General features: G+C 39.8%; 4 protein-coding genes across 4 annotated transcripts; 1 reads left to right on the forward strand and 3 right to left on the reverse strand.

Annotated features, from left to right (window-relative positions):
• Positions 1–728: 728 nt before the first annotated feature.
• On the reverse strand, positions 729–6352 carry xiap (X-linked inhibitor of apoptosis). The gene is made up of 8 exons (XM_070913292.1): positions 6275–6352; positions 4234–4525; positions 3576–4140; positions 3349–3448; positions 3165–3243; positions 2060–2099; positions 1710–1877; positions 729–1594 (listed from the first exon to the last, which is right to left on the reverse strand). Exons 2-8 carry the CDS (start codon positions 4471–4473, stop codon positions 1401–1403), a joined length of 1386 nt encoding a protein of 461 aa, XP_070769393.1. The 5' UTR covers positions 4474–4525; positions 6275–6352; the 3' UTR covers positions 729–1400.
• A 2323-nt stretch (positions 6353–8675) lies between these two features.
• On the reverse strand, positions 8676–11862 carry psmd10 (proteasome 26S subunit, non-ATPase 10). Its single transcript, XM_070913454.1, has 5 exons — positions 11708–11862; positions 11519–11617; positions 11224–11370; positions 9447–9613; positions 8676–9142 (listed from the first exon to the last, which is right to left on the reverse strand). The coding sequence occupies exons 1-5, from the start codon at positions 11819–11821 to the stop codon at positions 8989–8991; spliced, it is 681 nt and encodes a 226-aa protein (XP_070769555.1). The 5' UTR covers positions 11822–11862; the 3' UTR covers positions 8676–8988.
• A 311-nt stretch (positions 11863–12173) lies between these two features.
• On the forward strand, positions 12174–14078 carry nxt2 (nuclear transport factor 2-like export factor 2). The gene is made up of 4 exons (XM_070913056.1): positions 12174–12296; positions 12477–12563; positions 13029–13173; positions 13381–14078. Exons 1-4 carry the CDS (start codon positions 12282–12284, stop codon positions 13563–13565), a joined length of 432 nt encoding a protein of 143 aa, XP_070769157.1. The 5' UTR covers positions 12174–12281; the 3' UTR covers positions 13566–14078.
• On the reverse strand, positions 13693–24208 carry acsl4a (acyl-CoA synthetase long chain family member 4a). The gene is made up of 15 exons (XM_070913055.1): positions 24188–24208; positions 21683–22211; positions 21421–21598; positions 21217–21326; positions 20409–20547; positions 20149–20299; positions 19619–19742; positions 19376–19447; positions 19141–19280; positions 18877–19049; positions 18715–18789; positions 18410–18598; positions 18099–18213; positions 15217–15374; positions 13693–15015 (listed from the first exon to the last, which is right to left on the reverse strand). Exons 2-15 carry the CDS (start codon positions 22037–22039, stop codon positions 14858–14860), a joined length of 2139 nt encoding a protein of 712 aa, XP_070769156.1. The 5' UTR covers positions 22040–22211; positions 24188–24208; the 3' UTR covers positions 13693–14857.
• Positions 24209–25082: the final 874 nt, after the last annotated feature.

Genomic DNA, 25082 nt, shown 5'->3' on the forward strand with positions numbered 1-25082 from the left:
GTTCGGTTTGTTGTTTCGACGACCTGGGAGGAGGAAATCCTGGTGCAGAGCTACCACCTAGCGGCCACAATACCCGCATTAGATACACTGTTGATGAGCTGACATCTACCGGTCACCGACAAGTACTACATCTCAATACTGCTGCTTCTGTACTTTGTGTTTTGTCTTCTCTTTCGAACTGCTGTGGGAAACGACAGAGGCAGAGGTCTGAACTATTTCGGTAAAAGGCTTAAATCCATCTAAGAACAAGGGGCGAAGAAGAGAATTCCTATACTGCACAGTTCAGCTTCCTTTTTTCCATTGTTTGAGATATAACCGATCTCTAAAATGGGTTCATTTGAACCCTTTTGTGACACAGGGAGTTAAATCCATCTTTATATGTATTTTAATTTGGCCATCTCACACCCTATCTATTAATGTAGATATTACCTGCAAGCTGCCCCCATAAAAATAAAATATTTTTGTAATTACCAAAACCAAAATGCTGTTTGTGTTCCATTTGAAATATTAGTATCTACAGGAGCTCTTTGCAAAGGTCACATCAAGTGTGTCTCTAGCTGATAAAAAAAAAAAGAATAACTCATAAGGAAATTTCAGGATACTCATTTTACAAAGTTATACACAGCCTTTCTAAGTAGGTTGTGTTGGTGTCCTCTAAACACCTAATCTACCCAGTTGTAGTTAAAAATGCAAAATGTAATAGTTATCAAAGAACAACACAATTCAAGTTCAATAATTGAAATTTATTCACTCTTGATGACACAACATATTGCAAGATGGAATGGTAAAATAGTTTCACACCACACTGATTAATTGCAGACCCTAATCTAGCATCTATTTTGTCAATGATAAAACAAAGACTTAAAGGATTCGTAGATCTACCTTTATACATTTCTATACAGAGCAGCAAACATGGAGAAAATTAAGTCTAAAACATTAAGTACGCAAGAAAAAAACAGATGAGTGGGACACATAAATGTATGAAGCTGACCAATACTACATCCCATGTCTAATTCAACTGTGATAAAACAAAACAAAACGAGACACAAGTACATAAACCTCGAGAAAGGCACCTCTGGCAAGAAAGAGTGTTGCAAAATGGGAATTGCCCTTTAGTGTGTATTTATAAGTTTCAGTACCCATTAATGGCATCGAAAATCAACATCAGCCATTTATCATCTCATCTCAATATCAGCAGCTTTTTACCATCTCAGTGATTGTGAAAATATTTTCTTGTGACATATACACATTTTTTCCATTCACATACGCATTCAAACAACAAGGTCCTTATATCTTTATATATATGTATATTACATGCTATCTACATTTAATATTAAAATACAATATTATAAAGATAGTGAGAAAGCAGCATTGACGTTTGGGAAGAGTCCATGATTCCCTTAAGCGATATAGGTCTTGATCTTCTGTGTTATGGCTCCACAGCAGATCGGACACTTGATGAGCGACTCTGAACACTCCTTACAAGTGGCCAGGTGACCACATGGAATGAAGACAATAGAAATATCTCTGTCCATGCATATTTTGCACTGTTTCTCCCTCTGCAGCTTCCGTAGTTTCTCCAGTGGGTCCTCATCTGGAAGAAAGAGGGGAAAAATTTAAATCACTGCTGCTCAGGATTCATTTTATGTAGTTAACAACAGTATTTGTTTATGCTCTGAACCTGGTTCAGCATACAGGAGGCACAGTACCTGGCTCCTGTGTCACTGGTGTGTTGTTAAGACAATCCTCTATAAGTGCTTCCAGGCTGGAGTAGCCTGAGCCTGTCCTACTGATTTTCTCCAACGTGGTCTTTTCCACCACACTGGGCTCCAGACCCATGCCTATGGCCTTCTGAGCCATGGCAGACCGCAGCACCTCTGAACACGAAGAGGAATCATCAGTGTACACAACTACCTGTTTTATTCAGTTACGTTATTTGAATTTGTTACCGGTATACCATTTTTTACGTCTTGTCATTTTCTTGAAGTACAGATGTTTTAAATTATTCTTAAATGTTCAAAAAAAAAGGGTGGTCAAATTACAAAATATAAATGTTTACCATTCCTGTCTCCTGAGAATCCATTCTGGTGACTTGAAGTCTGGAAACAAACATGGTCATAGTTATTTTCAGAATAATGCAAGCAGAGTGACATCACTACAAATGACAACACCTTTGATTGATCATTGTTCCACATAGCCAAATTGTGTATATTTGTCCAGAGAACAACAAATATTTCAGTACTGAGTATTATCATGTAAACATCATAAGCACACATTTGTCCAACCAAAAAACAAAATTCCTACTGAGGACCTTTTGCATCGCTGTAGTTAAAGGATCAGTTCACATTTGTCTTCAAACAGCATTTACGTGCCCATATGTACGTTGAGTTATTGGTTGCTGTAATTGTTCCACCTCTCCATACTGCCTGCGAAGAGATCCCCTCTTAAAGAGATTTCAATGTAAGAGATGGGGGGACGGAATCAGTCCTTGTTCTGTATAAAATGCAATGAAAAGTTAAACTGAAGCTAATATGTGGGTATCTTTGAGAGGTACTGTCTTTTTTTAGAACAAAATCCCCTCCTCTGTGTTCCAATGGACAGCGCTTGCTTCCCTCTGAGCCACGGCAGAGGGATATTAACACAAAGAGAATTTGGTACTAAAAAGACTGATTTCTGCAGTACTTGATTTGTCTAATTCAGATTGATGAAGCCTCATATATTATCATCAGCTGAACTTAAATCATTTGAACACAGAACGAGGACTGTGGATTTTGGACAAAAGAACACTTTCTAATAATACTTAAATACAATAAAAAAATTACATAAAGTGAGTATTGTTTCAGGACAGACGTAACATGTGCAAAACACATTTACCTTTTTTACAATGCATAGGTGTCGAAATGTTTCAAAGAGTTCAGTTGTGGAAAATGACTTATTTATTTTTATTTTAGCCATATTTTGGATTTAAATATTTTGCCACATGTAAATGCTGGTTAGAAACCAGGTTAAGCATATCATTCGCCAGGAGATCAGGTGTTCACCAGGTTTCTCTAGGTCCCTATCCCGATTAAGGAAATCAAGTGTCTAGATTACATGAGGTTTACAAAATCAGATTACAGAACAACCCATTTACTTAAGTGCATGTAAAAGCACTGAATGCTTACAGCTCTATTTCCTCGTGGGTCTTGAAGCTGGATGCTGCTGACAAATTCTTGTCCTTTTTCTGCCAACAGGAAGCTGCATCTGATTAAAAAACAAACATATAACTGTATTAAAACAAATGCAGCAAAAAGAAAAAAAAAATCAGAATCTGAAAGAAAGAAAAGGGAATATCATGGTTGTTCTCACCCAGGGTAGTGTTTGGCATGTTCTTCCCAAGGGTCTTCCTCAGGCTGCCAGCCTTTCAAACCTCCACCACAGCGGAAACACAACACCCGGTCTCCGTTCCCTGCAAGGACAAACACAATTCAAACTTGCTTGCCTTCATAGCTATGAAAATATTGAATCGCTCAAAGTTTTGAAATGTTGTTTAGTCCCAAGACTATGTCCCCCTTGTTCAGGTATCTGTTCTCTACCTGTGCTGTAGAAGCCAGCTCTGGCAAGCCTCTCGTGATCAATAGGGTGCTGGACGCCTGCAAAGCTACCAAGCCTCTCCTCAAAACTCCCAATAGGGACACGAGTGTTTGCATGTTGTCTGCTGCTGCACTCCTCCTCTGTATGCCCCTGGAATGGGATGTTGCCCACATCGTGCCCGAGGATGAAGAAGCAGTAGGGAAAATGTTTGCCATGTTCTCCCCAGGCGGTGTCCCCTGCTTCCCAGCCACTCAGCACGCCACCACAGCAGAAACACTGCACCCGGTCGCCCTTCCCTAAGTAGTAGAGGCCGGCTTGGGCCAGATCTTGGGGTCTCACAGGAGCAGTGGAGGGCCAGCACGAGAAGGTCTGAAGCCGGGCCTCCTCATTCCTCATGTGAGGGGCCATTGGGTAGGTGGACTCATCAACCACCTCTCCTGTTCTCAAACGATATTCCATGTCCTCTGCTTCTTCATTGTAGATGGAACCATTAGTTAGTGTGGTATCAGAACTCGTGTTACAACTGGAGCGGTGGGTGCAGCTGAGAAACCTGCATGATGGGGAAACCTGTAACAACAAGGAAAGTATGATGTATCTATTTAGAAAAGAATGAAAACCAAAAAGTAAATCACATTTGTTTTTCACTACTATTGTGATTACCTCCTTATGCCTCTCTACAGGTGTGTCTCCCCTGCACCAGTTCTCCACAGTCTTCTGGCAGCTGAAACAGCGGACACGATCAGCATGGCCTGTGAAGTAGAAGCCGGCCCGGGCCAATCTTTCTGCCGACACCTGCTGGGCCAGGCCGGAGCCACGGAATGAGTCCAGGCGACTGTTCATCAGGGAAAAATCATCCGAGTGATCCGTCTCCAGATCGCTGTCTTGTCTGAGGTCACACATGATGGAACCAGGCAGGAAACTGCTGAGTGGACTAATGTGATGGACAGAACGTCTGCAGACAAAACAGAAAGAAAAAATATGCTGTAGGGATTAGGTGTATATACATTTCAAAGTTAAGCAAATGTCTAAAAAAAGGGTCAAATAATATCAGAGAAATCACTTCTTGATATACACATTTGTGACTCACATTTGTAGCATTTAACATAGGAAAAAGTAAACAAAGTAGCTAACTTAAACTTTATTTCATAGGGTCGAAAAGTAGTTTAAAAATCAGACAATTCTGTGGTTGAATGGATTTCTGTGTTGGGCACCAGAAAACTGATTACCACATTTAGGCTCTGTGCCTTTAAGAGAAGTGTAACCACACGGAAGCATTGGATATTCCATGTGAGGGATGGGCACTGGAGATGCAGGATCAGTACACTGTAATACACAACTATTGCACAGGGTGTGTCCCTTTCCAGCCCAACAACACACACCATGCCAAAGGACAAACATAAGAACTCCTCCTTAGAGACGGTATAGGACAATTAGGCATACACTGATGATCAAATAGGTCTAATAAGATATGTAGGACACATACAACTAAAAAGATCAGCATTATGGAGGCATGGCATAATATTCTCATAAAATAAAAGCAAAGGTGCATGCTGTGCATCAGTAACACGTGAAATTATGTAACACATCATGGGAAGCACACCACACCCCCACTTATACATATTTTTCTAGAGGGTGGAACTTTAATGTTTTCATCTCTGCATTGCAGTCACATAGCCTAAGGTTTTCTCTTTTTAGAGAGTACATGTGTAGCATTCTCAACTGCATATTGTACTGAACGCATAGAGGAGATACAAGCCCACCATAGGTACAGCAAAGAACTTATGGAGTGGGAGATATTTATTTGTTTTCCCAGCAACTGTGTTTTGGAGGCTATAAAACAAGCAAACTAAACGAACTTAACAATTTAATCCCAAAGCAGAGAACACCATCACATCTTGATATATAATACTGATGTTGTAACCACAGCATATCAACACTGATTAAGCAACTTTTTATTGATCTTCTGTTATCTTTAAGACGGTGTATTTACTTGGTTGAGTGGAGCAGCTTGTGATCTTTGAACTGTGTTACATGTCGGCATTCTTTCAAGGGAACACTCACCAGATCAAGAACAAAGTTCAGGTATAAATTTGTGTTTTTATGCACAGTCACAGAAGCCAACATCTCAGACATTTGTAAAGATACTCGCTGCATCTGAATCAGCCAAAACTGCTTCACACAAAAGTTGGAAGTACATGGCGTCAGAGGTGTTAAGTCATGTGATAGCGAGTTAACTCAGACACCCACCTACTATGATCACTTATATTAGTGGTTAGATTGTAACGAGGCCAGGCCCCGAAAAACTCCAGAAAGATCACGAAGCTTTGAGTTAAACAATAGCGACACAACAGCCCCATAGTTTCGGGTGGGTAAACGCCGATTAAAGCTAACAGTCTGCTGCTTGCATCTGACAGCTGACACCTCGCTAACTAGACACACACTGCTCAGTGGTTAGACGAATAAACCAATACGATGAGCTAAAAGTACGCTTATCAGTAAGGTGTAGAAACAGTCGACCTGGACATCCACCGGTGCTCTTGAGCTGTAATGTTAGGTTAGTAAACGGGATTGTGAAGATGTCATCTAACGCTAGCTACAAGCATTAGCTAGCTACGTTAGCATAGCTATTCTACATAACGTCAGGTCAAAAAGTTGCCTGACAAACTATCATTGCAAAACTTAAATAATTACCGTTAAATACCTTACAGCCAGCTCTTCAGTCTCTAATTTCAGTCAGTCTTTGGTGTGAACACCGCCTACAGCAGAATCCAATTATTGAAGAGGACTGTGTATTTGACGTGACCTCGTTTTCCGGAAGTGAAGGCAGCGGGGTTGGACAATGCTGTTGTGACGTCAGGGACAGAGACTCGCGGTGAATAAACTAAACTGGCATTTCCCAACGAAACCACAGTTCTTCCCCAGGTTAAACAGTTTACATACTTCCTATTTATTGTAATATCTATCATTAACACTGCCTTTTGCAAGATAGGTATATGTCTTGCTTGTATTACACAATATGTTCACATTTGTTGTCAGTGGTGTATTTTAACTGGTATTTACTACCACTTTATACATCTAATACTCCACTACATTTATTGTACTTTTTACTCTACACTATACATTTCTCTGACAGCTTATATATATATATATACATATATATATATATATAATAAACAGAACATAAAATGTCTAGAACCAGCCCAATCTCAGACCAATTACAACATTAAAAATGTTTCTTACATGTTAATGCATTAGTAATAATTATCCACTTGTATATTATATAATATTATAACTCTGGCTGAGACAATTCTGCTTGCATAATGGCTACTTTTACTTTTATTCTTTAATTAAATTTTGTTGATAATACTTGCATACTTTTACTTAAGTAACATTATGTATTTTTACATTGTGGTATTGCTACTTTTACATAGAGTGAGAGTACTTGTTCCACCACTGTTTATAGTGGGCATGTTTTAATATTAACACATATATAATAAATGACACACATTATTTTAATTTTAGGCAAAAGAAAACAAGTCTATAAATGTTTTCATTATTTATTAATTGAACCTGGAACAGCCACAAGTTCCTTGCCTGAGAAATTTAAGGCACTGGTGGAATGCTGCAAAAGTGCCTCTTGTGGTGGCCCAATGTGCAAGATGTGATAAAGCTCCCACATGCAGCTGGTGCCCTGCCCCTCAGAGTCTGCCACTGGTGTGAGGCTATGTCCCAACTCAGACAGAGATGGTCTGAGGTAAACTGTGACATCAAAATCTTACAAATTAATTGCCAAAAACACTAAAGGGAGTAATGTGCTCTGATCTTTTGGATGCAGTAAGAAGCATGGGGGCTGCTTCCTGTAAGTAACTGTGGACAGGAGAGGATGTTTTTAGTAATGCCAGAGCATATAGATTTAAAATAATATACACGAGAAAAGATCAGTGTGGGGATGACAGGATGACTATTTACATGTAAGACGTAGATATAAAATGACGTTTAGATTTCAAGTGGTTTGTCTTCCATTGTATCAAAGGTCACTGTCTTTGTGACAGTGACTACTTGAGTTTAAAGAGACTATAATTGATTTTTTTACAATGACAATTTATCATATGACACCATGAGACCAATGTGATAGTGTGAAAGTAATCACTTGTTGTGATGAACCTAGAGAGAATTATCACCCAAATGTGCAGCTTTATGGACCTTTATAGCGAGTTTCACCTCATTGTTTAGCTGTCCGGCCCCCAACTTTACTGTTTTGGTTCACTCTCATCACTCTCATAACGACATTTTCAGACACACAAGGCAGCTGTTTTAAGTGAAAAACTTTACACTACCTGCTCAGCACCAGACAGCAGACACAGTTGGCAACTAGTTGGTGAACAGAGTGGAGCATTTAGCAGCTTGCTAACAAGTTTGCTATATCAACCTAAAAGGTGGTGATATGTCAGGGTTTTGTTCACAGCTTATTTCTGCTGCTACCAAGTGGCCGAAAAACAGTTATTGCTACCTTCTCTGATTGAAATTTTCAAGCCTATTTCACCTCTGACCAGTGTGCTTTGTTGCACATGTAACCACACCCAACAGTGATGTCACAAGGTCCTAGAGTACACCTGTACAGCACTGCAGCAAGGTGAGACGTTAAACAACTGGGGATCAGCAAAAACAAGATTTTCACTTTGTAAAGTAAAGCCCACCCTACAATTCTGGCCAGTTAAGGAGTCCCTCTACAGATGCGCACAAAGCCCACTGGAGCTCATACTTGTGACCTGTGCCATTTCACAGTAGCTCACTTTTTTTTGCCAAAACTATCTTCATAACCACTTTCAAAGTATGCCTGCTCCTATTCAGCACTGCATTAAAAACATCTACAACCATAGAGAGAGATATTCACAATACTCTACATACAGAACATGGAAGTCAGCTAATGGTTCAAGCTATGAATAAAATCACAATATGGAGTAAACATTGATCACTGTATGGAGGGCAACTATTGCTTCAGTCATTAAAGGTGGCAATAGGTCAAAGGGCAGATGGCAAACATTAGCTGGATCCAATGCTTAAATAAATACATCCCAAACATACTTTATTGACAGGCTGAACATTGATTTTTATTTAGCAATTTTTGCAACAATTCAAACTTCATAGAAAATAGGCTGCAGTGTTATATAGACTGTGCTTTCTGCAGAAGAGAGACATCTAAGGTCTGAGCAGTTTCACTGCCCCATCTGAGGAGCAGAACGCAGTAGAGTCCCACTTTTCTCCCTGGCACTGTTTCGTCTTCCACCTTGTATACATTTGAATGTGTCACATCAGGCCGCTCAGGGAGGATGGACTGGGATGAGAATTGCCATTATGTAACATGGCGATGGTGGGGATTCGAGCTGGAACATGACCTGTAGGTCAGTAAATGCATCATCCCTCCACAATCCGACGAAGTAAGTTGCCCAGGCTGCCCTTGGCTATCTGGAGGGGGGTCTTCTCCTCCTTGTTTTCAATGTAGATGCTGGCCCCATGTTCCACCAGCAACTTGGCTGCTTCCACACGCTCCTCATCACACGCCAGGTGGCTGGTAAAAAAAAAATGCATGCAGAATTGTAAATACAAAAATGTAAACACCACATACTAAATTCCATTCACCTCCCTTATATTTAGGTGGAGGTAAACTAAAATTCAAAGCAAATAAAGCCAGACATAGCTCCGTGGCTGGACACCACTAAAGGTAGATGAGACATTTTTTCTTTCAATTTAGGAGGACTGACTGACCCTTTAAGGGTTTGTGGTTGTTCATGTCAGCCTACAATATTCCACTGCAACTGTATGTTTGTCCCAGCAGCCACAATGTTGTATTAGACAACTACTTATTCACATACAGTGCTGTGTTGCCCTGTGAGTCCTGGATGTTGGTTGAGGCACTCTGTTTGAGAAGCAGCTGGATGAGGCGGTAGTTGCCCTTAGCAGACGCTCTGTGAAGGGGAGTGGACTCCAACCTGTCGGTGACATTGGGGTCTGCTCCGTTTTCCAACAACAGCAGGGCAATCTATAAAGAGGGACAAGAGACCTATTTTTAAAATTCAGTGATTTCCCATTTACAGGAAAGGTACAGTTTCAGATCCTGTCCTTGTGGATTCGGAGAGGCAGGCCAAAGTTCATACAACAGCAGCGTGTGTGTTAAGTTACTAATTTCATCCAATAAGTACATTTACAATTTACATGTATAGTGTTTAATGGGACATGCTGTCGCTCTCTGCAGTGGTGAGGGATGTACAGCAAAGTCATTTTCTGTGTTCCAATTCCATACTAAATACTAATTGTATACAGGAGTGAAAGAAAATACCCAGTTAAGCAGCAAAATAAATACAAGGCCGAACTGGTTGGCATTTGGAGAAGGTAATATTAAAGCCAGTCCAAGGTTATAAGACTCTATGTCACAGATCATAACATCCTCTGGAATAAAACTGAAAACATAAAACTCTATTGAGCTAATGTCAGTGTTTGCAGTGTTTGATTTTAGCAAACTTTCTTCATGTGTGCCTTAAGAGAAACATCCTTGAAAACTGATAATATATAAAAAATACAAACATTTGAAAACAAAAAAAATCTCAACTTTCATGGTCACTTAAACTCTTTTTACCAGTATAAGAAAGTAATGATACGCTAAAATGAGTTTGTCAATAAGTTGAACTGTACTTAATGTTTTTTCACAACTCGCTAATGAATGTTTGGGACAAACGTTTTCATTTAAGATTTAAGATAATAGGTAGTGTTGCCCGCTTTATCACTTATAGCATAATACGCTTAAATATGCAATATCATCATCATCATCATCATCATCATCGTGTAGGATATGGTTTGGCTCTGGTAAAAAAAATTTCCTGATAAAATAGCCTGTGGTTCAGGACTGAAACTGCTACTACTATACTACTATAGAATGATGCAACTGATGACATAGTGCTGTTACCACTAAACAATTAAAAGTACCTATTGCAAAATATTGCAGAAGTTGATAGCAATGTTATCCTGCAGTACATGTATTATCCAATTGATAATTGATTGATAAGTCTACCTCAATTAAATAAAAGCAACAGCAAAGCCAAAAGCCAAAGTGATTCATTTCATAATCGATTCATCTGCCAATTAATTGTTTGGCCAATATAAATCAGAAAACAGTAAAAAAGGCCCATCACAGTTTCCTGGAACCCAAGGTGATGTTATCAAGTGTCTTGATTTGTGCGACCAACAGTCCAAAACCCAAAGATATTTAATTTAATACAAGATCAAGACAAGGAAAAGCAGCTAATTTGACAAGCTTAAACAACAGAATGTTTGGATTTTGTTTTATTGAAAATAAGACTTAATGATTAATTGATTATCAAAATAACAACTGACAACTTCCTGTTGATTGAATAATCTATTAATGAACTATTTGATGATGCTCTAAAAAATAAATACATCTATAAATATAACAATAATATTAATATTAATAATAATAATAATAATAATAATAATAATAATTTGATTACATGTACAGCACTACTTGAGACACATTAAAACATAATAAAAATTCAAGATTACGAGCATGTAGTACAGTCATGTGGCATCATGTATATCAAACTATCAGCCAGTGTTGCTGCAACCTGAGAACCTTACCTCATATCTGTCTTTCGAAGCAGCATAGTGCAGAGGGGTGCATCCATTTTGATTAACTGAATTCAGCTGAGCTCCTTTGGATATTAGAGATTTCACTATGTCTTCTCTGCCTGCAGATGCTGCAATGTGAAGAGGGGTCCACAAAGCCTGGGAAGTAACACATCACATGTAGTCATTTCATAAAACATAGTGCATTTGATCTTCTTGAGATTACTCATTATTGTTTTACACATAAACATTTTAAACATTTAACAAAATTCTGTTTAAGAACCATTAGGGCTCCCATTGGTCCTACATCATCTGGCAGATTCACTTCGACTCCCAGGTCAAGCAGAAACTCCACAATGTTGGTGTGGCCAGCAGAACAAGACCAGTGCAGGGCGGTTCTGCGGTCCTGAAATTACACAAAGTCGTGGGTGAAAACGTGGAAAATGTCACTTGACATTTGTCATTATTTCAGGCTAACAAAAACATGCTTTCTTACCTGGTCGGTTTTGCAGGCAAGCGTTTTATCTGACAGAATGCACTGTTTTAATTTCTCAAACTGGCCTGTGTAAGCAAAATTACAGACCTCCACATTTGATACAGAACCCTCCATTGTAAAATTTACTTAAAATGTCAAACAAAGTATAAAGTAGACTTATGGGGTGCCTGTTTCGTTTCAGGTTTGAACCAGAGGAATGACTCAGGAAATTATGAACTATACTTCCGCATGGGTCGATTTTATTTCTCTTCAAACTAAAATACTATTATTGGCTGAATTACCATGTCGTTTTTAATTTTCATTCAGTTATTATTATTTTTGAATCACTGAAGGCATAGAAGTAGAAAGTGTCTCAGGGGTCTGGAACCCCGCTATCAATATCCTTCATTGCATTTAAACAAAAGTATAAAGATTTTATTTTGGTAGGTATAGTTGGTGCCCGGAGGAAGTTATACTTGCGGCAAAATGAATGCGCTGGTTAATGTTAAATGAACTAGTAAAAAGCCGCCACCTAAATTGATGCTTGGAACGATTCCCCTCTATTCACGATTGTTCTGATCCATATATTTGTATTATGGCAAACACACTGGTAAGTTTGAAACGCGTGTTACACTTTTACACGCTAAAATCAACCAGCTAGCTTAACGGAATGTTTGCTAGCTAGCTAGTTTCCAATGTGCGCCTTGTACAATGGACAGTCGCGTATACCTTGTTCACTAGTTGACTTGACTAATTGTGATCAGCATATAATAAATTACTGTGTCACTAGGATTTCAGGACCCATGCCGACCAGTCATGCAGATATTCAGAAGAATTTGTCAACATTTATTACGACTGCATGGATAAGAAAAGGAGGGTGAGTTACCGTCTCGTTTTGCTCACTGAATTGGAAAACATCAGTAACGTTACTCGAGTTCTTTTAAATCATTTGTATGAGCACATTAGAGGTTGACCGACACATCGGCACGGCCAATATTAGTCCGATTTTAGGTTCACAAATATATCGGTATTGGCGTATATGTTAGATATTAAGAAATGGCAGTCCAAAAAGATATGTTTGGGGTAACTTAACGTTACATTGTCGTTGCATAGTTTTATCACAAGAGATCAGTGATAACTTTTTTTCAATTGTAAAATGTTCTGCGCAACACATCAAATTGAAAGGACCCTTAAACCAAAAATAAAAAGTGTTGAAAAACCATCAGCTGCTGTATAGTTATTTTCTGTTCCTCAACTATCAGTATTCAGTATCGGTCAGGTTGTAGAGCACATTGTATTCCGCTTTTGGTTGATGTCATTGTTCTTGGCTCCTATGTCTCAGAACTTGACCCGGCTCTACCTGGACAAGGCGACCCTGGTGTGGAATGGGAATGCTGTGTCAGGACAGGATGCTCTGGGCGAGTTTTTTGAGTCTCTGCCTTCAAGTGAATTTCAAATTCTCACGCTGGATTGTCAGCCAGTTCATGGTTAGTGGGGCAATGCTATTGGTGAATCTCAAATGTTTCCTAGAGTAGAGGAGAGCCTTGCAATTGTGAAGCAGAGCATCGACATGTCTGTTTATTAAGTCAAAGTAAAGTATAAAAATATCTAGGCGAGGTCTTTAATTCTAAACATGCATTCTTCTAGTCAAGGCACACTAATCTAGCATCAATCTACCCTTTCTTTATTCACAGAACAAGCCACCCAAGGCCAGACCACACTGCTTGTGGTGACTGGTGGGACAGTCAAGTTTGAAGGGAACAAACAGCGTTTCTTCAACCAGAACTTTCTTTTGACAGCTCAGGCTTCCACCAACAACGACCAGCCTGTTTGGAAGATTGCAAGTGACTGTTTCCGTTTCCAGGACTGGAATAGCTGAGGTTTTCCTCATCTCTGCTTTCCCCTCTAAAATGTATGGACACTGATGATCTTGGGGGGTAGAAAAAAAAAATCAAGGTGCCGTTTTTTATTTGTTTCTGTAATAAAATCAAAATGTGATGCAACACTGAATATGAAAAGATGTTTATTCTTACAATGTTGAACAAGGCATGTGACCATAGTGATGGAGGAATAAATACAAATAGGATCACCAAACAACCAACTGTGAAGTGACCATCAACGTCTGCTTCCTTAAAGTTTTAAGATGCAAATCCATCAACACGACAACACATAGAAAACACTCCTATATTAAAATGAACAGGCTTAGCTCGAACAGAATAGCCTCATACCAAATTGTACATTAATCTGTTAACTGAGGTAAAATACACACAGTATTACAATATGCTAGTTCTGACCAGCTAATGCTAAGCATTTTAGTAGTTAGGCATGCTTGCTCTTTAATAAATAAGGTGTCCACAAGAATGTTGACAGAAGTTCTTTCTGTACAAGCAACCCACCGTCTGACAATTTCATATATTAAAACATTTGCTTATCTTCCTGAGTCATTTATGTTTACATATTTTGGTCTTACGTTCTGAATAAATTGACACAATAACAAACGCATGAAAAAAAAAAAAAAACACAAGTGGATAAGCAGACATGATCATGAGAAACTATTTTTCTCTATGTTAAATGTCAGTGGGCAGGGATATTTTTCCTAAAGCCTCAAGTAAACGTCACATGGCAGTTCAGCCATTTTTGTAACAAAAGCGTAAACTATTTGTTTTTATCTAGATGCCACTTACTTCTGCTTGACTACACAGGTACTGCAGACTGAAGGCACAGTAACATCAGTACTCCAACTTTACAAAAGAGCATTATAAGCCGCCATGATGATTACAGTTGTTAATATTTTAAATGGAGGTAACAACAAACCATCAGCAACATATGGAGGAGTGGTACTTTTTGAATCAGCTACAAACGGAGTGCCAACAGATTGAAGTGAATGGCAGTTGAGTGCTGTAATGGTCTCGGACCCTTGTCATGGAACAAGTGTTGCAACTTGAGTGCATCACTTTGACAATCAAAATTTCTACACACAAGAAAAAGCAGCACATATGGATCAACAGCTACAACTATCTACATTTTCAGCTTTTCTGTTCAAGACATTTTCATTTGGACATCTGTGGTACACAAACAGCATAAAAATACAATTGGGTACCGGGAAGATTATTTACAGATCCAAACAGTGGTTATGGTGATAATGGGGACTCCTGGGTGAAATTGTCGAACTTATTTGCGCCCATACATTCTCTCTATGTGGTGGAGATAGTGGTTCTTCAGCTCTTTCCTCTTCAGTTTGAACGCGTCTGTGACGAGACCTGTCTCGGGGGTCCACGGCTCTGGACTCAGATGCACCTTCACTGGAATCTCAAATCGCTGGAGTTTAACTATATGGATGAAAAGTGAAGAGAAACAGAACAGTGATGCTCTCTCATGTTTACCACAGTATAATACAATGAATAATTTACTAGTTTCTCCGAAAATATTGCTACATAACATACAGAAAGAACATGTGGTGATAAGGACAGAAGTAAGATTATTAGTACAGCCATATCACAATATCGTGAAAAGACATGGTTAACTCTTACTGTTAGCAGCAACCTCCTTGATCGCCCTCAGAACCTCTCTTTCCATGTCGGGGTGAGTGCAGATCTCCTCCCAAGTTCCCACAATGCCTCTCTGTTTGGCCAGTTCTGTCAAGCTTTTCTGGTTGGGAACCACAAAGCTGATCACGTAGTTCTGGTCACTGCAAAGATGAACATTATGAAACAAGGTTGATAAAAGGCTTAGAAAAGGCTAAAGTTACAGAGAACCTTATATGCGTGCTCACTGCTGAAAATTTGAAGTTGAAGCTTAAAATAGTTGTAATAATCCATTGAAGTCGCAATTGAAGTGACATTCAAAATACAAAATGGAAAGTTGCAACGCTAATTAAAAAAGTGCTGAAAGAAGCTGAAGTATCAGTTACAGAGAAGGGGATACATTCAGTTGAAGTGGAAGTCCTGAAAGAATTTAGTGACAGTGCAAGTGCATGAACTGAAAGATGTCAGTTGAAGTGTTGGTTCAAGTGTGAGCATTTGGAGTAAATTGTGTATGAAAGTTGTTAGACTCAGAGAAGCGGAAGAGGCTTTTTTTTTTTTCTTGTTCAGAGGTGAAGACCTAAAACCTGGGGGTAAGGGTAAGGTCGAGTTTATGCAACAGATTTTTTTTAGGTAGGAAAACGTTCTTTCTTTGCAGTATATAAGAAGGATTCACGATATAAACAAACTCCTTACAGTATGGTCAAAGTTATCCATGAATCACAAGTAATAATATATTCTTAGCTGTTACTGCCATATGTAATGAATATTTGAGTTACATTGCATTTAGTCACTTTGTATTACCACAAAATCCAATGTAATGAACATCAATTGGTTTAATGTGGTATGTAAGCAAATATAGCAAAGTACATCCATAATGAAAAAAGAAACTATGATTATGATATGTACTTTCAACCATATTTTCAAGCTCTAATGCAAGGTGTATTATCTCCAACGGCTGCAGTGAATCTGCATATAAGAATGGACAAAGACTTTGTAGGAGTGAAAAAAATACTTGACATATTTGAAATTTGTCCAACATTATCGCTGTAAAGCAGGACATTGCTTGCAAAAGCACACATGTATTTAAAAGATGAATTATGTATGTATTTTGTCTTGCCATCAGCGTTTTAGAAATGTCACCAATTGCTGTAAGTTGCTTCTGTGTTGTTTCTTTACCAACATTTTATTATCTTTATTTCCAGGTTCAGATGCCCTGTTTCATCACAGTCCAAATAGGAACACTGCTCAACCTGGCCGTCTCCTCTGATGTGTGATTTATTAGTTTAATTTGAGTTGACAGGAGGTGACATTTCAACTTCCAAGAAGTGACAGTGCAGGTTCTTCAGGAGACACATGTACATTGGGAGAGTTTTTCACCCTACTACTTCCACAACACTACTGTTACAGCTGCTGCAGCGCACATGTAATGTTATTAGCTTGTTGGTCCCTCTTTCTATCTGCTGCACCACAGAGTGCAATGCAGAACTTGTCCAGTCATTTTTGGAGGTGTTGAGTGGAACTGTGCATCATTATTCGGGTGATAATACTCTGTAAGTGTTCAGCATAAACAAACTTTTCATTTGGTTTCTTGTTGGGCTGGTTCAGTTCTGGTTGTTGAGGCCTCATCGCAGTCTAACGTACAGTTTATGGGGGTGAGATTCCTCTGTTGCTTTTACACTATGTGCCGTGTTTGTGTATTGCCATAGCAACGTACAACACAAGGCGATGTTGTTTCCGCGGTCGTCATTGATTTTATTTTGTCTAAATATTTTCATTATAGCTGTGAGGCAACACATATGAAACATCTAGTTTGCACAAGGATAGCCATTACAACAAGCAGCACAGCATATTCTATACAGACAAACTGAATCAAGAGTGAGCAAGTTTCAGCAAAGTCCCTCTGACTTTTTTTTAAAGCATTTCTGATTTTTCCAGATGTAGTGCATTTGTAATTTCTGCAAGCCACTGCTTCACTGTAGGCATCCCAGTCTGTGACCACGGTGTGAGAAGGAGTTTTTTTATTAATTGCTGTAGTTAGTCCATAAGAAATGTATTTTTGTTGAAACTGATTAAATGTATCATATTCTCAGAAACTCACAATATTAAAAAAAAAAAGGTCTGTTCTGGTTCTAAGTGCTTTTTAAGTATGTTTGGTTTTGCACCAAAAATATCTATCCAGCAGCGCAGTAGTTTGGGGAAGAGTGCATAACTATGTAAAAGAGCGGCTTCAGACATCTGAAAAGAATGTATGAAGTTTGTCTATGAAATAATGCGATATGTGTACGATGTTGAATTGGATTAAACACAATAGAACATATATGAGCATATCAACTGACTTATTGAAAGGCTAAAGCCTAATTCCTCTTCCCAAGCCTCCTTTATATCCTATGTAGGAGGCATTTTGAGATTATGAAAGGCATTGTAAAAGTGAGAAATGTGATTGTTTGACCTCCTTCATCAGGAATTTATTTGCATCTAACTGAACCGCCCATACCATCTTGGCATCTGGACTGAAAAATAAATCAAAACTGACACTGAAAAAAACAGTGATTTTTAGTCGTCATCTCTGGTTTTAACCTCCTAAGACCCAAGCTCTATCTTAATTTCTCTTTGCTATTTGGGCTTATTGGGACCTGATAAGTATAAAAACTAAGCATCATCTGTTGACATGATGTGGTTCCGCATACGGGGACAATTTTGAATTTCCATATAAGCAGAATTAAGTATTATGGTATAATCCAAAATGTGATGTCCACGCATGTGGATGCCAGGTCTTAGGAGGTTAAGTAACTTTAAATGCTACACATGGATATGGGAGAAACCCGACTCAAAAATCACATTTCCTATAACTTCAACTTTTCCAAATTAAATGAAGGCGACTTACTCACCTGTTTGCGTAGGCACAGATGTTGTCTATGAGAGGGCAGTTTTTCAGAGCAGACTCGACCTTGCCGAGAGACACATACTCCCCGGCCTGCAGCTTGACCAAATCTTTCTTGCGGTCTAAATGAGAGCATAAAAATATGTTCACAACAGTGCTCTGTTATCTGTTAAGTACAGTTTTCCAGTCAGAAGTTACAACCACATTGACTGCTTATCAGTGCAATGAAATTAAGTGCGAATGGTGTGATTTTACACCATCAGATGACAGCCATGGGCTTAAGTATGGTGTAATTGCTTTGAGAACAAATATACACACCAACAATTTGTAGACAGCCATCCGGGTAAATCTCTCCTACGTCTCCGGTGCAGAACCATCTCTGACCTTTTTCATCCGCAAAAAAGTCCTGATTGTTGCTTTCATTCCTGTAGTAACCCATGGTTACATTGGGACCGCCAATCAGGATCTCCCCTCTGGGGTTTGGCTTGTCTTTGCTGGTGTAGCCACCTGAGCAAAGGTAGCAAATCAAGTAGGACAACTTCAAATAATTACCCTGTAATTAAAAAATACTTCTCATTCTGCACTGCAAGCACAGCATGTATCCAAATGTTTTTCAGCCATACCTTCAGCCCAGTCCCTGAGTCTGATCTCACAGCACAGAAGAGGAGCTCCAACCCGGCCAGTGCTGATGTCCGCAACTGTATAATAAAGACACAATATCTTAATGACAGAGTTATTCATTACCATCTTTACACTCTCTTCCAACTCTATACTTCTCATCTTACCCTCTGTGATGGTGCCTGCTCCACAGGTCTCAGTGAGGCCATAGCCCTGGCCCACTGGACAGCAGAAACATACATTCATAAATCTCTGAGTGGCTGCGGACAGGGGGGCTCCTCCAGACAGCATCATCCTCACCCGTCCTCCCAGCAGTTTCTTCACTTTTCGGAACAACAGGCTGCAAAGAAAGATTGCTTTGTGTTTGATTGAAGTTGAACAACACAATGATATGTCTAAGGGCACTGGAGAAGGCATAGTGGTTTTCTTACGCATTGCAGAGCGGTGCGTCATAGCCCCTCCTGATCTGCTCTAGTTTATATTTGTAGCCCAGTGTAAACAGCTTCTTCTGAATGAAACTCATTTCCTGCACTTTGCTCATCACGTTCTTGTTGATGCGATCCATAATTTCCTTGTAAGGAGAAAACATAGGATTCATTTATACGTTCCATGGTGAGTGGATTAAAAAGACTGTGTGTAAAACTGAGCAAACAGAGGGATTCTTACTGGCACAGCTGCCATCAGGGTGGGTCTGAGCACAGAGCAGTCTCCTTTACTTCCTTTCTTTATTTTAGTGGACTTAAGGGAACACAAAAAAAATTATAATTGAAGGCACTGATTACATTAGACCGCACCAATGATTAAGCAAATGGCAATAATGTAGGTAAGTATTAGTAACCATGCACAAGTATGTTATAAAGAAATACATTGACAGATACAACATAACCTGGTGTTGGTGCTGGGTATTACCTGGTCTGACAGAGTCTGGGGGGATGAGTAGCCGATCCGACAGCCATATGTGACACAGGAGATTTCAGCGGTCATTTCCAGAACATGAGCCAGGGGCAGATAGGCTATGTAAGTATCATCAGGCCTGTCAGACAACAGGGAGAGAAAGTAAAGGTTAGGGCCAGAGGTTACTACATGTTTTTGCTGTTCCCAATTCCCAATTGAGGTGGTTCCTTGATTGACATTTTGTAATATAGATTAGCACAATCTCAAAAATTTACCATCCACCTCTTTACACCTCTAGAGAGCTGGCGAGCGGTGGTTATTTTGCTCTAGGAAGTCCATCCCAGCACAAATTTATATGGAAAATTCTACAGTTATCTATTTGGCATGTTCTAAGCCAATGTTGTTTTAGCTGGAATAGACAAAAGAACACTGGAGAGATGGGAAGTTGGGGTAAGTTGAACCCTGGCTGGACAATGGTAAACGAAACACTGCTGTGCACATTATATTATACTAAATCATATATAATGACCAATGCTGAAACCCACCCAAGTCCAGGTATGCGTTCACACTGGCCTGTCATTCCTGCAATTAGGTTACTGTGGACAATCATGACTCCTTTGGGTCTGCCTGTGGAGCCACTGGTGTACATCACCACAGCCAGATCAGAGGGCTGGGGCTTCACAATTGCCCTCGCCACTGCAAGACAAACAAATAGTTATTTGTCTTGCACTGTATGTGTGAGGTTTTTCACTCCCGAATTTGACAAAGAAACAAAGCCCAAGGTGAGTCAGAGAGAAATACACACTATTCTCCGGCAGCGCGCCCAGGTCTCCTACGGCCTGCATGCTGTGGATGGACAGTCCCGCTGGGTAGCCGTCTGTGCTCACTTTCTTGTGGTCTACGTAGATCACGTGCTTCAGTTTTGGGATCTGTGGAAGCACATTCTGGACAGAAAGAGAGAACAAAGCTGCCATCACAACAGGATGCACAATCACATGATTTCCTTTTCATGCGTAAGGATTTCAAGCTCCATATTCACCGACATAAAAAAAGGTCTGTTTTAGATGTTGATGATCATATTCAAATAAATAATTTTACTACATATTACATTATTTGGTTAATTTGCTTTTGGTCTTATCTTGTATGGATTCAGGGGAAATGAAAGATTGTACACACAGAGCCCATGTACAACATTCTCTATTTCTCCCAGCTTTGTTTTCCTCACCATTCTCACACTTATCAGTCCACATTTTGTCACGCCCAATCTAAAAATGGCTTGACAAGCATAACATGTAGAAATAACTGCCATAATGAAGTTTGAGTGTCTTTAGATAGGAAGCTGAACTAGCTTAAAAATGCAACTAGACTGAACACCGTTTGTTTTGTGATAGACTGTACTATGTTTCCTACTTAAATACATCTGTGGCTGAAAACAGTACACTATATGTTTCTGGGTTCCCCATACCAACTTTGAAGTTAATGAAATTATCTATTTAGTACCAAATGATCATCTCATGATGATGATATAGATGTTTAGGACCGTAGCTTAATCGTTGCTTCTCTTAAAATCAAAGGCAGCAGTCCTACTCATGTGCTGTCAGGGATTAACTCACTTTCAGTTTAGTCTCGAGCAGTTCCAGACTGGTAACTAGATGTGTAACTCCAGTCTCGTTCAGTCCAAACGCAATTGCGTCCTCTCCCAGTGTGGCATAGAATGTCACCACTGTATAATGAGGACAAAATATAAAAGCAGCAGTTAACACATTAGTCACAACACAACATCTTGTACTATAATGCACATACTGTAATATACTCACATGGAAAATTGCGCCTGAAGCATGCCTGGGCTGTGATCATCCACTCTGCTCTGGTTTCACAGAAGATTGCAATACTGCTTTTGGGCTGCTGCCCCAGAGCTGCCAATCCACTGCCAAACTGACTGACTATAAAGTCCAGGTCATTGTAGGAGAACCATCTATACTCCCCCAGGATCAGCTAGCAGGAGAAAGGATCAGTTGCAACATCAGTCCTCACAAGAATCCCTCTCCCCACAAATAATATAGTAATGGGAATCCTTACCTTTTTAAATACTTTACCGCTGGGTTGAATCTCATTCTCTTCGCTCAGAATATCTCGGGTGCCGAGACAATGTGCTTGTCCAAAGCGCTGCACAGCGTGCTCGAACAGCTTATCCAGTGTGTCCTTGCCTGGGAAGTCCTCCCTGGCCAGGGAATCAAAGTGGTCCACAGAGCGGTATGGTCCCTCTCTACTGCCTGAAGTGGAACGAGCCTTTATCCGCTTGGAGAGAGCTTTTCTTTGCCCGGCACCAGTGATGTAGTACCAGGGCAGGAAGGACAGGACGGAGTACAGCCATACCAGAAGGTGGATTGGAAAGAGGAGGATAGATTGGAGGGCAGAGTCTGACTGGAGACCCATACTGTTCTCTGGAAGTGTAAGTGAGAAAGGGAACTGAGCAGGAGTGCTGGTCAGACTAGTTGCTGGTCCCAAAGATGTTTCAGGTGTGCGAGGAGAAAAGTTTTCAAATCTTTTACAAATCCCACAACTGTAGTATGAAAATATTTGGTCCACTGTCCCCCAAACGTTACACCTTAAGTTGGAATAAAAACAGAAAACATCATCAGAATACGTTTATTTATAAAGCACATGTGAAATAATTAATCAAAGCATTTTACAAAAGTCAACGCAAAAAAAGTCAGGATTGATTTTTCACCCCACATCAGTCACATGACACCAGCTGTCTGCAAGAGGAAGTTGGTTAAATAAGTTTGTCTGGGGGCACGCGTCTCACAAAAAAACAGAAGTCTGACAACACAATGGTTTAAGAATCAAATAAGTCAGCTACTTACTACATGTTATCTACCCGGAAGACTGTGCTATGCTGAACACCAAGTACTCATCAGAGACTCACCTCCTTCTTGATCTGTACGTCTGTCAGCTTTTAATGCTCAGTTATGTGTCAGAGCCTATGAAGGTGTGTTTCAACAGTGCCAGTTCCCTCCTTTGTAGTGTACACAGTCCTGTCTGCCTTTAAACAATAAAGGGCAGGTTATCTGAGAGGTCATGGAGGGATAAAGCGGTGTTGAGACATGGCCCCTCTGATCAAACTGGCCTCTGTCCAATGACCACAGCCCTGTGAGTTATGCTGAAGAGGATCGAGCTGCGGACAACCAATCACAATACACTTGAAGCTCACCCCACTTGGTGGTCAGTGAAAGGTCACTCTAGGGCAAGCTCAGCTTGCGAATAACTTCACAGTGCAGGGTGGATGAAGGAGTTAAAACTGACCAGACTAAATGTTAATGTTTTGTTGTTTATGTTGCATTAAACGAAAAAAGGAATGCAATTGCATACTGTGTACTGCAGTAATTGTAGCTTACAGCTGTCATGTGGGACAGCTGTAAGACAGTTGTCACACAACAGATAAAGAAAGATTAAACTTCCACACCATGAGATAATAAAAAGCAACTTCTTGGTATTAACATGACTATGCATCTACTCAGCTACATTATCCAATTCATGATAAAAGTGTAGTGATGTTACCAACCCTCCATATCCTGACGTCCTCTCTTTCCACATAGTGTGATTCACATTTCAGTGAATCATAGCTCTGACCTACGTCACACATGTCTGTATCTTCTGGCTGTACTCCAGAAGGTAAATAAAGGTTGGGGTTGATATTTTTGTATGCCAGAACTTTTGCCTGGGCCTTTACAGCATAGTGGACCAACAGTAGTAAACCACAAAACATCGTGCAACAGTGTATATGGCATCCACTCCCTTCTGGCTTCAGAGACCAGTTTTTTTTTTTTTTTGGGGGGGGGGGGGGGGGGGGGGGGGGGGGGGCATGAATTAGCAAGAGAAAATTCAAATAATTTCATTTGCAAAACATCGGATTGCCTGGAGCAAGGCAAATAGTCTGGCACATCGAGTCTCTTAATGAATAACGTTACAGCACGGTGGGATAAAAACAACTTGATGTGTCAGACCTGATACGTTGGGCCGAATAGTCCATATTTCCTGTCATACACTTATCACATATGAATGAGTTATTTCCATGGCAACATAAATAGCCATTTTGGGCGGACGTTGAAATTGTAACACATACAAATGAGACGATATACCAAAATATGCCCAAATTCGGTGTGGGCAGAGTCGTTTCTACTTGCAAGACGTAAAACGTCTTAAAACCATAAAAAGGAAATTAAACCACACAAAAAAAAGAATATCAGAATTTGCTGTCTTCAAAATAAGATAACCTGTGAGGCGAATACATAACGTTACTTTATAAAGCGGTTATCTGAGAATGGGTGAGGGGCGGGATGGCAGACGAAATGATGACAAAAGCCGCCACGCGTTGCTGGTACAGCTCGTATCATTGAGCAACCCTCGGCAAGTTGATTAACGTTAGCCACTGAGGTTGTAGTTAGCTAAAACCAATTCAACATAGCCCACACAAATTAACCCCAACATAAACCTACAAACAGGATAAAGGCAGTAATGAGATTACAGTGGCCGGCTCGAGAGTGATACCCTGCTTAGCTGGCAGGCTTGAAGCATTCTTACCTTCAGCAGCGGAAAACCCGGACAGTCGTGGTCTTTCAACACAGAAATGACCGAAAGTTACCTTTTCTCAGGACCTAGAAACCCGGAACTACTACGTCATCTGATTCCATATTTCTGGACCAATGAGCAGCCGAAGCGGATTTGCCCTCAGTGTGTTTTTTTCCTCTTACGCCCGCTAGATGACAAATATCTTACAGGAAATAAGTGCCGCCTCTTTCATCTGATGTAATTGACATTTAAGCATAAATAAGACATCCATGCACTTAATTGTCTGTGTATTTGTCCCTTCATGTTCGCATTGGTTACTTGTATATTTGGCTTAAATGTGTGTATTTTTGTGTAAACGTATTGATCAGTGCAGGAAGAAAAAAACACAATAGGCTACTGATTATATCTCGTATGGCATCACTGTACTTCCCTGTTGTCTTAAAACAGTAATCCCAGAGACTCTTGCATATACTCTCTGTATATGCTGAATTGTACGGCACCCAAGACACTTAATGGACTTATTAATTTGTGTCTCATATGGTTTTTCTACAAAATAAAAGAAAAATCAATTACCTCACACACTACTTCTTCCTTATAAAAGAAATCCCAAATCTAAATATTTTTCGTTTCAAATGTTTATCTGCTGGACAAAAAGATGTATTCTGCTTCACTGAAAAGTCAATTCTCACAATATGCAACAATATGTAAGTTGCATATCGGACCATTATTGACTTCCAAACTTTGTCACAAAATGCAAGCAAATTCACAAACGTATTTTAGCTCTTGCAAACACAGAAATTAACTGTATTTTAAGGAAGATACTACTGGTCACAAGCACCAGTAGTCTTCAATGTGTTACATCCACATCTCTGTTACAGTGAGTTTACATGTCAGTATATAAAGTATT

Source organism: Enoplosus armatus, chromosome 10 (assembly GCF_043641665.1).
Source record: "Enoplosus armatus isolate fEnoArm2 chromosome 10, fEnoArm2.hap1, whole genome shotgun sequence".
Taxonomy (NCBI): Eukaryota; Metazoa; Chordata; class Actinopteri; order Centrarchiformes; family Enoplosidae; genus Enoplosus; species Enoplosus armatus.

Coding starts and splice junctions, on each gene's coding strand:
- xiap (XM_070913292.1), bottom strand. CDS start 4,473: ATGTGTGACCTCAGACAAGACAGCGATCTGGAGACGGATCACTCGGAT. Junction 3,244..3,348: donor CATGCCAAACACTACCCTGG/GTGAGAACAACC, acceptor TTTTTTAATCAG/ATGCAGCTTCCTGTTGGCAG. Junction 1,595..1,709: donor ACCAGTGACACAGGAGCCAG/GTACTGTGCCTC, acceptor TCTTTCTTCCAG/ATGAGGACCCACTGGAGAAA.
- psmd10 (XM_070913454.1), bottom strand. CDS start 11,821: ATGGAGGGTTCTGTATCAAATGTGGAGGTCTGTAATTTTGCTTACACA. Junction 9,614..11,223: donor CTTCGAAAGACAGATATGAG/GTAAGGTTCTCA, acceptor CCCTCTTTATAG/ATTGCCCTGCTGTTGTTGGA. Junction 9,143..9,446: donor TCACAGGGCAACACAGCACT/GTATGTGAATAA, acceptor TTTTTTTACCAG/CCACCTGGCGTGTGATGAGG.
- nxt2 (XM_070913056.1), top strand. Junction 12,564..13,028: donor GCATGGATAAGAAAAGGAGG/GTGAGTTACCGT, acceptor CCTATGTCTCAG/AACTTGACCCGGCTCTACCT. Junction 13,174..13,380: donor GGATTGTCAGCCAGTTCATG/GTTAGTGGGGCA, acceptor CTTTATTCACAG/AACAAGCCACCCAAGGCCAG.
- acsl4a (XM_070913055.1), bottom strand. CDS start 22,039: ATGGGTCTCCAGTCAGACTCTGCCCTCCAATCTATCCTCCTCTTTCCA. Junction 18,214..18,409: donor TGGCTGTCTACAAATTGTTG/GTGTGTATATTT, acceptor GCTCTCATTTAG/ACCGCAAGAAAGATTTGGTC. Junction 15,016..15,216: donor CAAGGAGGTTGCTGCTAACA/GTAAGAGTTAAC, acceptor TCATCCATATAG/TTAAACTCCAGCGATTTGAG.